The sequence below is a fragment of the Lacerta agilis genome, chromosome 7 (genome assembly GCF_009819535.1).
Source record: "Lacerta agilis isolate rLacAgi1 chromosome 7, rLacAgi1.pri, whole genome shotgun sequence".
NCBI classification, from domain to species: domain Eukaryota; kingdom Metazoa; phylum Chordata; class Lepidosauria; order Squamata; family Lacertidae; genus Lacerta; species Lacerta agilis.
In genome coordinates this window covers 73,976,155-73,989,589 of record NC_046318.1, presented here as the reverse complement: position 1 = coordinate 73,989,589, position 13,435 = coordinate 73,976,155, and the positions used below count along the sequence as shown (strand labels likewise).

The 13,435-nt window shown below is 46.4% G+C and overlaps 1 protein-coding gene across 1 annotated transcript; it reads right to left on the bottom strand.

Annotated features, from left to right (window-relative positions):
• Positions 1-3,714: 3,714 nt before the first annotated feature.
• On the bottom strand, positions 3,715-13,083 carry LOC117050288 (E3 SUMO-protein ligase NSE2-like). The gene is made up of 3 exons (XM_033155846.1): positions 12,973-13,083; positions 10,785-10,891; positions 3,715-4,060 (listed from the first exon to the last, which is right to left on the bottom strand). Exons 1-3 carry the CDS (start codon positions 12,997-12,999, stop codon positions 3,946-3,948), a joined length of 249 nt encoding a protein of 82 aa, XP_033011737.1. The 5' UTR covers positions 13,000-13,083; the 3' UTR covers positions 3,715-3,945.
• Between the last annotated feature and the right edge of the window lie 352 nt (positions 13,084-13,435).

Genomic DNA, 13,435 nt, shown 5'->3' with positions numbered 1-13,435 from the left:
TATAAATACATTATACCATAAAAACAGAAAGAAACCACCCCACGTAACAACTGCAGGAAAATTCAGCAGCACACTAGTTAACAAAAGAGCATTGCTTTAGCCCAGCCTTTCCAAAATCGGGTTGCCAAATGTTGGACTGCAACTTACATCATCCTTAGCTAGCAGGACAAGCGGTCAGGGATGATGGGAGTTGTAGTCCAACAGCATTTGGAGAGCCAAAGCTGAGAAGGGGGGGGGGAGAATGTACATCTTTACCTGGTGCCAGGCAGACCTCATTGGGGAGAGCATTCCGCAGACGGGGAGCCACAACTAAAAAGACCCTCTCCTTTTACTTGTTATTAGTATTGTTTTTTTGCAGGTTGAAATTGCCAAAACAGAAATGACTGCCCTCTAACGAGGCTTGTGGGCTGAAGGTAGAATATAAGGCAGCTTTGAAAACTTAAATGACTTGCCATTAGGAAAGATGCTTCTGCATCCAGTTGATAGAGAACAGGCAGAGTGCCTGCAGTTAAGGATATAAAATTCATTACCGATGGCATGGCTTTCATTTCCTCTTGAGAAGTCTGACCTTCTCAAAGCTGCCATTGCACAGTTCGAAGTTACGATCAGCCTTTCTTGCTTATGCACGTGGCTATCTTATCAGGAATAATTCGGCGGCACGTGTGCTTGATGCCAAGCAAAAAAAAACAACAACAGGAAAGGTTGTATTGTATTGTCAGGCATGCAAGTCTTCCAATGACCCTTTCAGATGCCTTGGAATGATGCCCGTTTCAGGACTGCTTCCGTACTGCTTTTATTCAGTATTTATACAACACCATGTAAGTGCATGTAGTGAGGAGCTTAGGATTGAAACCAGCATTAGCCATATTCGGAGGAGGCCCAGTGAAAACCATAAACATTAACTTAGGTCTTAGCTCCTCTAAGGTCAAATATTGTGGGATCATTGTGCATTCATGATCTGTGCTCATGATGTTGTTGGGGTGGTTATACACAATCCTGCTTTTCCAGTTTGTGCCTGCAAATGTTTTGGGGTGGACATAGTGCTTCCCCAACCCAACTGGTGTAATGTCTTGTATCTTAAGAATACTGGCCACATGACCCGGAAGCTGTCTGCGGACAAACGCCAGCTCCCTCAGCCTATAGAGCAAGATGAGCGCTGCAACCCCAGAGTCGTCTGCGACTGGACCTAACCTGCCAACCTAGCAGTTCGAAAGCACGTCAAAGTGCAAGTAGACAAATAGGTACAGTGGTAAGGTAAACCTTCACCTTTACCTTTTAATAAAACAGGTTGAAGTGTGGAGGGTCCACTATTAACATCCTAATGGCATGTTAACAACATGTTGCAAAATACATCCACATCTTTGGAATGGCAGTAGTGGGTGAGACAACAGAGGGAAGGAACTGAATGACAAGTGTCACAAGGAGAGGGGTTAACACTGTTAGGTCCACCGCAGCAGTAGCGGCCAAGAGACGTGTGGCACCTTATTCCAGCATAAGCTTTCTCAGAGGTAAAAGAAAGTGACACAGAAGGGATGAATGTAAGCAAACACTGACATAGATATGGGCCAAAAGGCTTAGTGTTCCTACCAACACCTGGACCACTAGGACCACCCCAGCCTATTCTACCAGCTTCTTATACAAAGGAAAGATGTTCAGTCAGTGCAGAATGGACCAGACACCCCCAAAGGAACACCTAGACACAGGAAATGGTTTCATGCTATTGGTTTGCCTAGCCCAGTGCTGCCTGCTGACTGGCATCTGTTTGCTAACGTTTCGCGCAGAATTATGGCTCTGTGGAGAGAGAAAAACAACAACAATGGAACGTCGAAAGCCAAAACGAGTGTGTGTAGACTGCAATGCAAGAAAACATTTGTTTCCTGGTTCCTTGGCTTGGAATCAGAGGGAAAGCATATGGACAAATGCCAATCAAAGCAGCTTCTTCCATTGAAAATAAAATTGGGGGGAAATGTCAGCTTGTCAAGCATATCTGCTCGGCTTCATAAACCAAGAGCCCACCTGTCTTGTACAGAGTTCCACCAGGTGCCTGGCAGCCCCTCTCTTACTGCAGTTTCAAGTCATAGCCCTGCCGCGATGCCAGCATGGTGGTGGGCAGCGTGGCTTGGTTTGGCGTGCCAGCAACTCCGCACACCTGCAGGAGAGCAGAGCATGACTTTAAGCCAGAGGCAGGTCTCTCCTGCCTGAACGCTCTTTGCCTCCTGTTTACAAGGGTCTTGCCCTCTGGGTTTCATGGCTCCATCAGGTGTTGCTTCATCCGAGCGAGGGATGAAGGAAAGGTAAAAACAACATCAAGTATGTGGCAACAGTTTCCACACGCCGTGCGGGGCGATTGATGCAATGGCCCATGTGCTCTTCCCCATGAAATGCTGCGCTTCAAATTATTGCCAGCATTCTTCCAGCAGCCCTCCCCACTCCTGGAATCGTCATGCTCCGGAGAAGCTGAAAGAGTGACGTGCTTGCAATGAGGATTTTTCTAAGAGGTGTTGCTTGGATGACCACTGTAAGAACTATTGCCTCCAGCAGCTGCCACACCAGTTGGCTGTATCAGATGAGATGGTGTGCCCCCCTCCTTTGGCTCACCCAGACCAAATAGTCACAAGACTCATTCCTGCCCAGAACTGCCCCAGTCAGTGGTCATTCTACCTTGCCTTGATGTACCTTTGTAACACAGCAACCTTATTTACAGGCGTCTCCCCATAATGTGGGCGTTACGTATCGAAAATTGTGTTTAAGTGGGGAGCACCCTCTATAAAGCCTCTGAACACCAGCATTTTTCCTGATCTCCAGCGCTCTCTCCAATCCAGACCAAAATATCTGGAGCTTTAGCTCTGGGGCCGGCTGGAAGATGAACTGGAAAGTGGCTACTGCTGTGCTACCCCGCACACCAGCTGTTAGGCGGGGAAGCTGAGCAACCTAAACAAAGCTGTGCCTCGAGTTTCTTCAGGGCTTCCTCTGCCCTCACTGACATCCTCTTTGGACTCCAGGGCACCACAAGGACTTTCCAGTTCTCTCCCACCATTTCCTGGTTTGAATCTATTTATTTCCTTGCACTGCACACAGTGGCGTAGCGTGGGTTGCCAGCCATGCGGTGGGGGTGGGGAGGGAGGGAGGGAAATGGATGGAGTACGCATGCGTATTCAACTGCCTAATAGTGTCCATGTCACCCAGGAGATCGCAGCCTCAGAGATAAGAAAACAAGAGTTGTTCCATTGTCTGAAGAGGTCACTTCCTAGGTCACGTGGAAAGCTGTTTTCAACGGAGCTGTATTGAGGCAGCACCGGGTGTTGAAATGTTGTGCCCTTAACAATTCTGCACCCGGGGCAATGCTACACCACTGGTTACACATATATACAGTTGCACATGAGTCAATTCTAAGTAGGGGGACGCCTGTACTAATTTCCCCATGTTTTCATCCTGCCTTTCTTCCCTCACAGAGCCCAAGTGTGGCTCCCAGGTGGTCGCCCATCCAGGCTCTGTTCAGACTCAGGCCTGCTTAGCTTCGGCAAGGAGTTGGCCTTGCACGCCTTCAGACCAGACCATATTACAGCAGCGTTAGCCAAGCATAGGCCTTTCCTTAAAAAGATTTACGAGGTGCTTTGCAACGTGAACTCTTTTACTTAGCAGACTCTGGCAATGAGAAATTACGTTTTTTATTTATAGAACACAAGACGTCAACTGCTGGGTGACATTTTTTAAAAAAAGGAGTTAAAAAACAGGTTGGGTGGCAGTGTTTTACGCTTGGCACTCTCCAAGGAGCAAGGAAAATGCTTTCGGCGACAGGTCAGACCTTCAACTTTGCCTGCAATTGGAATATCTGAAATAACAACCGGTTACACAACCACCTGGCAATCAGCAACTTATCTCAGGCGACCTCTTCCAACATCACATTTTCTTTGTCGTAACAGCCGCCGGAGTGCCAGCTGACTTCTACTGTGCCGGCCGGCTCTGTTTACTCTGACTGTCGATTGCTCTCTTAACGGCTTCATCCGGCACCAGGTCTGATCTCCTGACGGTGAGGTTGCTGCAGCCAACCTTGGGGCAGCTGTAAAAGGAGAGGGAGAGAAAGTGACCCCAGTAAAATCAGCAGAACGGAATTTCTCACTCTGGTTTACCTTCAGGTCCAGCGGTGGTTTCCACTGGCTACCTGCAAGGAATGGGAAATCGAATAGAGGGAAGAAGCCTTTTTCCTGTCCACATTCACAGAGCATTCACCCCAATAGCAAAACACCATTTTCAAAATCATAAATACTCTGAAACTGACATGCTACCTCTATGTAGCAGATCCAGTGTACAGTGGTACCTCTGGTTACCTACTTAATTCGTTCCAGAGGTCCGTTCTTAACCTGAAACTGTTCTTAACGTGAAGCACCACTTTAGCTAATGGGGCCTCCCGCTGCCGCTGCGCCGCCAGAGCACGATTTCTGTTCTTATCCTGAAGCAAAGTTCTTAACCTGAAGCGTTATTTCTGGGTTAGCGGAGTATGTAACCTGAAGCGTATGTAACCCAAAGCGTATGTAACCCGAGGTACCACTGTACTGAATTATGGGTCAGGATTACTGGAATATTCCAATGTCTACAATCAATACAGAAGAGAAGAACGATTTGATAATGGTGAATAAGAAGCTGTTTTTTTTTTATCATGGCAGCCTTCTGTTTTGCCTAGTTTCCCTGCTCTGCCGACTTTGTGTAGCGCGATTTGAAAACTTGTTAAAATGTGTTGTATTTTCTAGGTTCTGTTAGGACTCTTCTTTTTCTGAGATCAGCCAGATCAGCAAGGTGCAATGCGATGTTGGTCTCCTTCCTTGCCGGGTAGCAGTAATCTGTTTTGGGGAGACACATGATGAGGAATGCAATTATCCCGAGCAGGTGGGAACAGATGCCCCCAGGGAGGTTGAATGCGCTGAGATATATGAACATTTCTGCTTGTAGATCAGTCTTAAGTGGAACACAATTTGCCCGTGGTAGTAATAATAGGTAAAATACCATTGCAGACTGTAATCTCTGCATATTGTTTTATGCCTTCAAAGAACTTTACAAACGGCAACTTCTATATTCTCACCCTGCTGATGAGTCTGAAGAGACGGGGGGGGGGGGACGGGGGACGACGACAGATAAGAGAAGTAGTTTGCCCTGGGCCACACTGAGAAACTGCAGCAAAGCAAACATCATGGGAAATAGTCAATTCTCGCCAAAACCTCAAACTCCGGCACTCGACACCAACAGTATCTGTTTCTTCGGTCCATGCAAACACCACTCAAGCATGGAATCTGGTGCAATGCACAGAATTTCCTTCCCCTTAGTACCGTATTTTCCGGCGTATAAGACGACTGGGCGTATAAGACGACCCCCAACTTTTCCGGTTTATAAAATATAGAGTTTGAGATATGCTCGACCGCAGATTCTCCACCCGGCGTATAACACGACCCCCGACTTTTGAGAAGATTTTCCTGGATTAAAAAGTAGCCTTATACGCCAGAATATACAGTATTCTTCACCAGTTGCTTTTAAGAAAAAGAAATCCAAATTTTGAAGTAGAATTGTGCAAAGTTAACAGGGTGCTCTCTGCTTGTGGGCTCAGACGTGAGCAAGAGTATTCGTTTTATGAATATGCAAAAGGCTCAGAACAAATATATTGAAACTAGAGGGAAATCTGCTTTTGCAAAATAGAGATTGTGGAAGGGGGTAAGTGAGAGTTGTGGGGGCTTACTTCGACATAGGAGCAAGGCTTTCCTTTTGTGGAAAACACAAAGAAAACTACCAGACCCATCATGCCTGACCTGAAATGATGCTGAGAGTGTCATTTGGGATTTGGGTGCCTCGTGAAGACGTTCTTATCCCAACAGGCCTCCCCAGAAGGCAATTCCTGGACTAGTCGCTGCTGATTTTGTAACAGCATAAAGGTATTTTAAATAGGTATGTATAGGAATACCAATGTACTGCATCATGGTTTTTACTTTTGCATATAGCTTTGAGATTCTTCGTGAATATAAACTGATAAAGAGATTTTAATTAAATAATAATAATAATAATAATAATAATAATAATAATAATAATAATAATTTATTGCAAAGGAGAAGCTGTATGGGGGTCTTTCACACACAAGAACGTAAGAGAAGCCTGCAAGGTCAGGTCAATGGAACACCTAGTCCAATATCCTCTGCCCACAGTGACTGGTCAGATAATCATACAGAGAAGCACCTGAGCTCAATAGCACTCCTCCCGGCAGTGAAGACAGCACATAGTCATTGTGGCCAGCATTCTTCTGTCTGTCCTGAATCTTCCACCCACAGATCCTCCAGGTGTCCCTATTTTCCAGGGACACCCCTGATTTAGAGAAGCCATCCCTGTGTCTGATTTGACCCCCTGAATGTCCCGCTTTTCCTTAGGATGTCCCTATTTTCATTGGAGAAATGTTGGAGGGTATGGAGTTATGCGACCCCCCCCCCCGAACCAGGGAGATAAGTAACTATACAACCTTTAGAAGATGTCTGAAGGCAGCCCTGTATAGGGAAGGTTTTTTTTAAAAAATGTTTATTTCTGTTTTTATATATGTTGGAAGCTGCCCAGAGTGGCTGGGGAAACCCAGTCATGTGGGCAGGGTAATAATAATAATAATAATAATAATAATAATAATAATAATAATGAAATAATCATAATTTCCTTGGAGAAATGTTGGAAGCTATGCACCCATCAATCCCACTAACCAGGAAACTCAGGAAACTGAAGTTCTGTGAGGGGAAATAGGCCTTTCTTAACAACTCTCACTTACTCTCGCTTCCCAGGAATTTTTTGTGGGAAGCCACAAAGTGTTTGAAGTGGTTCAAGAGCGCTTTAATTGGATGGTGCGAATGTGGCCTTCAATGTTGTTTTTTTTGGGGGGGGTTGCAGGTTCACAGTTCACACATGAACCTCTCCCCAAAGTCAGGAGCTGGACATCCCCCCATACAAAAAGTTGTTCAATATGTACTGGAAACTGTTGTCAAAGACTCTACAACGCGCAACAATTTGATAACCGCTGTTACTGTGCGTGTCTCGCAACCCAAATTGTTTGAGGCTCCAAACTCTACCGACCGGGGAGCCCCAATCCAAAGCCTTTTTCATTTTTATTTTTGAGGTCCTACTCGATCACCCAATGGACGCATTCTGCCTGGGAAGAAGGCACCTTGCCTCAGACTCAGCATTTGGAGCGGGGAGTCAGCGCTCATTACTTCTGCACTGTGTCTCCTCACTAGTTGCCTTTGCCTTGGGCTAACCGCGGAGTCTCACCGTTTGGGGTTTGTTTCTCCCAGTCTACAAAGTGGTTGGGGTAATTATTATCTGTTTGGCACATGTTTTTGCCAGGATTAATTAATTCTGGTGAAGCGCCTAGGAAGCCTCAAGTCAAAAAGGCAAATCTGCGCGACACAGGAACGCCGATGTTACTCGAGCACAGAGATTATTCTCAGCCGTTCGGAGGAGGAGGAGGAAGCTAGGGTGGGGTGGGGTCATTTAAGGAAGGAGGGAGGGATTTGTGGAGGTGGGAGGCTGTTTTTATTTATTTATGGATGCTTATAAGGTCAATTGTACTTTTAAGGTGGCTTAAAATGTAAAAGTACAATACAGTTGCCATTTTTTTAAAAAAGACCCAGGGGTGTCAAACTCAAATTCATCAGGGGCCGCATCAGCAGTTTGGTCACCCTCAAAGGGCCGGTTGTATCTGTAGGACTATGTGTCCACTCTTTATTATCATAAATTATTGTCACTGCATTCAATTATTACTGTTTTTTTGTAATAATGTAAGTAATAACTAGCTCTGAAAGCAGAAACATAGTCAGAATAATGGCAAGTAGATATTCAAAAATAGCTAAAAAAAAAAAGCGAGAATAAAAGGTGAAGGCTGGCGGATGGTGGCGGCTACACGGGCCACATGATGAGGTCTGGCGGGCCGGATTAGGCCCGCGGGCCTTGTGTTTGACACCCGTGCTTAATAATAATAAAAAAACCCAGATAAAATTAAATAAACTCAGGCAGCCCCAAATCTAAACAACTCAAATACTGGTTCATACTAAAAGGCAAAACACCATCTCAAGCAAAGGCCAATGACAACAGGTTGTTTTGTTTTGTTTTTAACTTCCACAAATCCCTGCACCGGTGAGGTTAAATGAAACCCTTCTAGCAACGGCAGCCAATGTGGCACAGTGATTAGAGCATTGGACTAAGCCCTGGGAGACGAGGGTTCAAATCCCCATTCAGCCACGGAGCTCACTGGGTGACCCTGGGCCAGACACAGCCTTTCCCCCCTAACGTACCTTACAGGGTTCTTGTGGTGTTGAGCTGGGGAGATGGAAAAATAACCCTGTGGGGTTACTTTTAGGAGTGCCATGACATGATGATATCTAGCTCCACCACCCAGCAACTTGATGAAGAAGAAGAGTTTGGATTTGATATCCCGCTTTATCACTACCCGAAGGAGTCTCAAAGCGGCTAACGCTCTCCTTTCCCTTCCTCCCCCACAACAAACACTCTGTTAGGTGAGTGGGGCTGAGAGACTTCAGAGAAGTGTGACTAGCCCAAGGTCACCCAGCAGCTGCATGTGGAGGAGCGGGGAAGCGAACCTGGTTCACCAGATTACGAGTCTACTGCTCTTAACCACGACACCACACTGATGGTTGTGCTTTGTGTGAAATGCAGCCTCTGGACCATCTCCAAGGGCAGCCCCACATAGAGAACACTGCCATAGTCCCATCACAATGTCTCAAACCGAGCCATAGCACAGAACAGAATGAGGTGGTAGAGTGTTGGAGTGATAAAACAGAGAAGGTAAGAGATACTGACTTTGATCCTGAGATCCATAAGACGAAAAATGCACAAGGGTGAGGAAAACCCAGTCCCCCATCTCCAATCCTTAAAAAATCCTCTCTGGAGGATCAGGAGATTCTCTGGGTCTGTGGGGTTGGGATGGGGTGTGGCGCTACTGGGGGGAGGTAGGGACACCCAAAACTGAGCAGAGGTACCTTGCTTTGAGTGAAATGCAGGTAGCAGAAAATCCCTTTCTGTGAACATCCTTGGATCACAGGATCTAAGCCACCATTTTCCAACGCCCTGCATGATGAATTCTTGCTTAGCAAAGTACGTTGGGCTACAACATTTCTGCCTGATGTGCTAGCTTTCTGGTTGCAAGGGAGCTTTTGAGTTTAGTTTGTTCTACCCAAAGGAACACTCGAAATGTATGAAGAATACATGTAACAGATGTGCCCGGCCATAAATTGTGTTTAAAGAGGCTTGTGGTGGGACTACTTCAGAAGCTGCCAAAAGTAGAGCTTGGACAATTCTGCCCATTCCAGAAAACAAGTCAGAACACAGCGTCTCGTAACTGTGCAGTGCAGATGTTACATTTGCATCCTCACTTTAATATTGCACTAGGTGTTAATTACACCATGAGATATAAATTACACTTTGCATCACCTGCCACGGGTGGACAGGTGTAGGGCGGAATGGGACAATATTCTGCTCAACTACTCCCTTCCTCTAACCCATTTACACGGGTGCAAGGCTCATCCATGTGACTTACTTCTGAGAAGGCATCTGTAGGACTGCCCTGTTAGTTGCTTTCAAGGTGAGGGCCCCCAAAACGTGGGATTTAAAAACGCAGTCAGATCAAGAGCATGGTGGTGGCTGCACGCCCCTGTGGCTGATCCTCTTGCTTTGCTTTGTTTTGTTTTCCTCATGCTGATACTCCAAATGATCTCCCAACTACCTCCTGGCACTTCCTGAACATTGTCACGTGCTGCAGAAACGCTGGCTTTCTCTACGATACACAACGTTTGCCTGCTGTGGATCATCTAGAAAAATTATGGATGTGGCCTCGACTCTCCAGCCAACAAGCTACACCTCTCTAGGAATAGTTTAATGAAGAGTAGACTAGAAAGGAGCTCAGGAGTCTCTGGTTCCCAGGCACCACACCCTCTTTTAAGGTTTTTGCAAGCTGGAAAGCAGGGCTTTTTTTAGCTCCAGCATCTCTCAGGTGGGCAGCAGCACCTGACCAGCAAAGTCCCGCTGTGCCTTCGCCTGACAAGGAGACCGTCCCTGAAGCAAATATCCTCTACAGGCTCTGAAGAGGATCTCCTCGCGTGGGAAAGCTGCCCTCTCCCTCCTTCTTGTGTGCACCAGCCGGAGAGGCAGGGCGGCTAACACACAAATGGGACGGGACGGCATTATGAGTGGATACTTGAAACCGAAAAGGAAAAAGAAGCACTGGCCAACCCCGACACAAGCCCGAAATCTCTGGACACAGCGTACAGTGTGAACTGATGTGAATGAACGTAATTTGCAGCAGCTCTGAAGCCGCCCCCATTCTCCTGATTGCAATTTGTTTTTAAAATGTTTCAGTATTGCTTTTTTATATTGTTCTAACCCGCCCTGGAAGTGAGGAAGGGCTGGCAAAATCCAAGAGGCAACAATAGCGGCCCCAATCTTCACAGAAAGCACTGCCATGATTGTGTGCATTGCCTCCGAGTGTACAAAAAAGTAGACTGAGGTTTTTTGTGTATTCTGTTGGAAGCCACCAAGAGTGGCTGGGGTACAAAAAATAACTACTACTACTACTACTACTACTACTACTACTAATTCTAGTGATAACTTTGCTCTGACTTTTTCTCTTACTTATTTATTTAATAAATAAGTAAAGGAGGTTGTGAAGAAACAACCTCCTTTACTTATTTATTAAAAGAACCTACTTTTTTTGGAGCTTAGCAAAATACCTTTCCCCTTTGGTCATGGTTGCTTACCAGGCATTCTTGTCACGCTGTTCCTTGTGTCGGATCAGGTCCAGGATGGCTTCTTCTTCGTAGAAGTGCCCACAGACCTTATTCTTGACAGGTTTCTTCATTTCTACCTGCAATAATTAATCCACCTGTGCTTGACAATGATCTTGATGTGGTTAGCCATGTTCTTAACTGAGCTCCATAGCACTCCATTGCCATGGAAGACACATGCTGAGTACCATTTAATTGTCCTGCTTTTTGATTCATTTATTTCATTTGAAACACCTCAAAGCAACTTCACCACACACACACCATCTCAAGCCCTATAAAGATACCCACTAGGATTGAAAGCACCACATGGAAAGCTTGCTGAAAGAGGAAAAAACAAGAGTAAAAGTAAAAATAGCCAACATAACTTAAGTTAAACATAGCAAAAATAAGAGTAAAATCATTATCCAAGTAATAATCTTTATGTAAGGTAAAAAAAAAAGGTAAAGGACCCCAGGATGGTTAAGTCCAGTTGAATTTGACTATGGGGTGTGCTGCCCATCACTGCTTTCAGGCTGAGAGAGCTGACGTTTGTCTACAGACAGCTTTCCGGGTCATGTGTCCAGCATGACTAAATCGCTTCTGGCACAACGGAACACTGTGACGGAAACCAGAGCGAATGGAAACGCCGTTTACCTTCCCGCCGCAGCGGTACCTATTTATCTACTTGCACTGCCGTGCTTTCGAACTGCTAGGTTGGCAGGAGCTGGGACAGAGCAACGGGAGCTCACCCAGTCGTGCAGATTCGAGGCTCAGTGGTTTGGACCACAGCACCACCCGTGTCCCTTAATCTTTATGTAGACAGAATGGTACCATCCATGCACAGGAGGGAGGTGTTAATAGGCTTAAGGAAAGCCCACGAGTTGGAGAAGTACAAAAAAGAACCCTTTAGGAAGTGGGGGAGGGGGAGAACCAGAGGTGAATGTTTAAATTAAACAAAACGGCTCAATGAGCATGCTCAGTGGGTATAGGACTCTGAGGGTCTATTGCAGGCACAGGCAAACTCGGCCCTTCAGATGTTTTGGGACTACAAGTCCCATCATCCCTGACCACTGGGTCCTGTTAGCTAGGGATCATGGGAGTTGTAGTCCCAAAATATCTGGAGGGCCAAGTTTGCCTCTGCCTGGTCTATTGCTGAAACAAAATAGAAAAATCTTTCCAGTAGCACCTTAGAGACCAACTGAGTTTGTTCTTGGTATGAGCTTTCGTGTGCATGCAGTGTATCCGAAGAAGTGTGCATGCACACGAAAGCTCATACCAAGAACAAACTCAGTTGGTCTCTAAGGTGCTACTGGAAAGATTTTTCTATTTTGTTTCGACTATGGCAGACCAACACGGCTACCTGTAACTGGTCTATTGCTCTGTGTGTGTGTGTGTCTATTGCAGTGTGTGTTTGTGTGTTTCTACTGTACTGTATTTGTGTATGTTTAATGCAGTAGACCCCCCCCCCTGACCTTGGTGTTGCTGCAGCTCAGCCAGATGGCACGAGGCAGGGTGGTGACGTTCAGGCTGCATGAGTGCCCTAGCAAGAGTGCTGGATTGGCTCCACCAATGTGCCCACAAAGCCCCGGCCATGCCGCCACCTTGCCACAGCCCAGCCTGGTTCAGGTGAGCATCAGTGATGCTGGCTTAGGGAGGGGAGTCCCATGGTTCTGCCCTAATGCCTTGACTGCTATGGATAACACAAGCCGCTACCCTCAGAAGCTTAAGGCCAGGCAGATGAATAGAACAGGAGGAAGACAGAGACTGCAGAGTCAAAGTCAACAGCAGAAGACAAGGAGGGGCAGATGAGAAAAGGAAAAAGGAGAAAAGGGCGAATTAGCATTAACACATTTACATTCTAATCAGTACTTCCCTCTAGGGCAGGGCTTCCCAAACTAGGGTCTCCAGCTATTTTTGGACTACAACTCCCATCGTTCCAACTAGCAGGGGTCAGGGATGATGGGAATTGTAGTCCAAAAACAGCTGGAGACCTAAGTTTGGGAAACCCTGCTCTGGTGTGACAGTCCAGGCTTTGCCCAAAACGTTTAACTGGAACATAGGTAACTGACACATCCATCTACGACAAAAAAAAATGATGTCATGAGCAGAGGTGAAGTGGTTAGGGATAACTAATGAAGCCACCATGAATGTTCCTCACCAGGTACGGGTGCGTGTTGCCTACCTGCGTGATGGGGCACACAAAGTTCATCTGACTTTGCGTCACTGCAAGGTCCTCATCCACCTGTTCAAGTGGCGAGCTCTTCCCCCCATCTGGCTGGACACCGACTGCAACATAAATGAGAGGGTGGAAGACCACTCAGTTACAGACATGGCTGGCATTGTGACATTCAGATCAAACCACCCGGAAGCAGCCCTAGTTATCTGTGTCATCTCATTTCCACAATTTCCAGGATAATTGTGCCATGTGAATAAGGTAAAGGTAAAGGGGCCCCTGACCATCAGGTCCAGTCGTGTCCGACTCTGGGGTTGCGGCGCTCATCTCGCTCTATAGGCCGAGGGAGCCAGCGTTTGTCCGCAGACAGCTTCCGGGTCATGTGGCCAGCATGACAAACCCGCTTCTGGCGAACCAGAGCAGCACACGGAAACGTCGTTTACCTTCCCGCTGGAGCGGTACCTATTTATCT

What these genes read in the sequence shown, in the direction of transcription:
- LOC117050288 (XM_033155846.1), bottom strand. Translation starts at nt 12,999, where the DNA reads ATGAACTTTGTGTGCCCCATCACGCAG. An exon ending in TTGTGTGCCCCATCACGCAG is followed by an intron (nt 10,892 to 12,972) that starts GTAGGCAACACG and finishes TAATTATTGCAG; the next exon opens with GTAGAAATGAAGAAACCTGT. An exon ending in CAGCGTGACAAGAATGCCTG is followed by an intron (nt 4,061 to 10,784) that starts GTAAGCAACCAT and finishes CTCCTTTTACAG; the next exon opens with CTGCCCCAAGGTTGGCTGCA.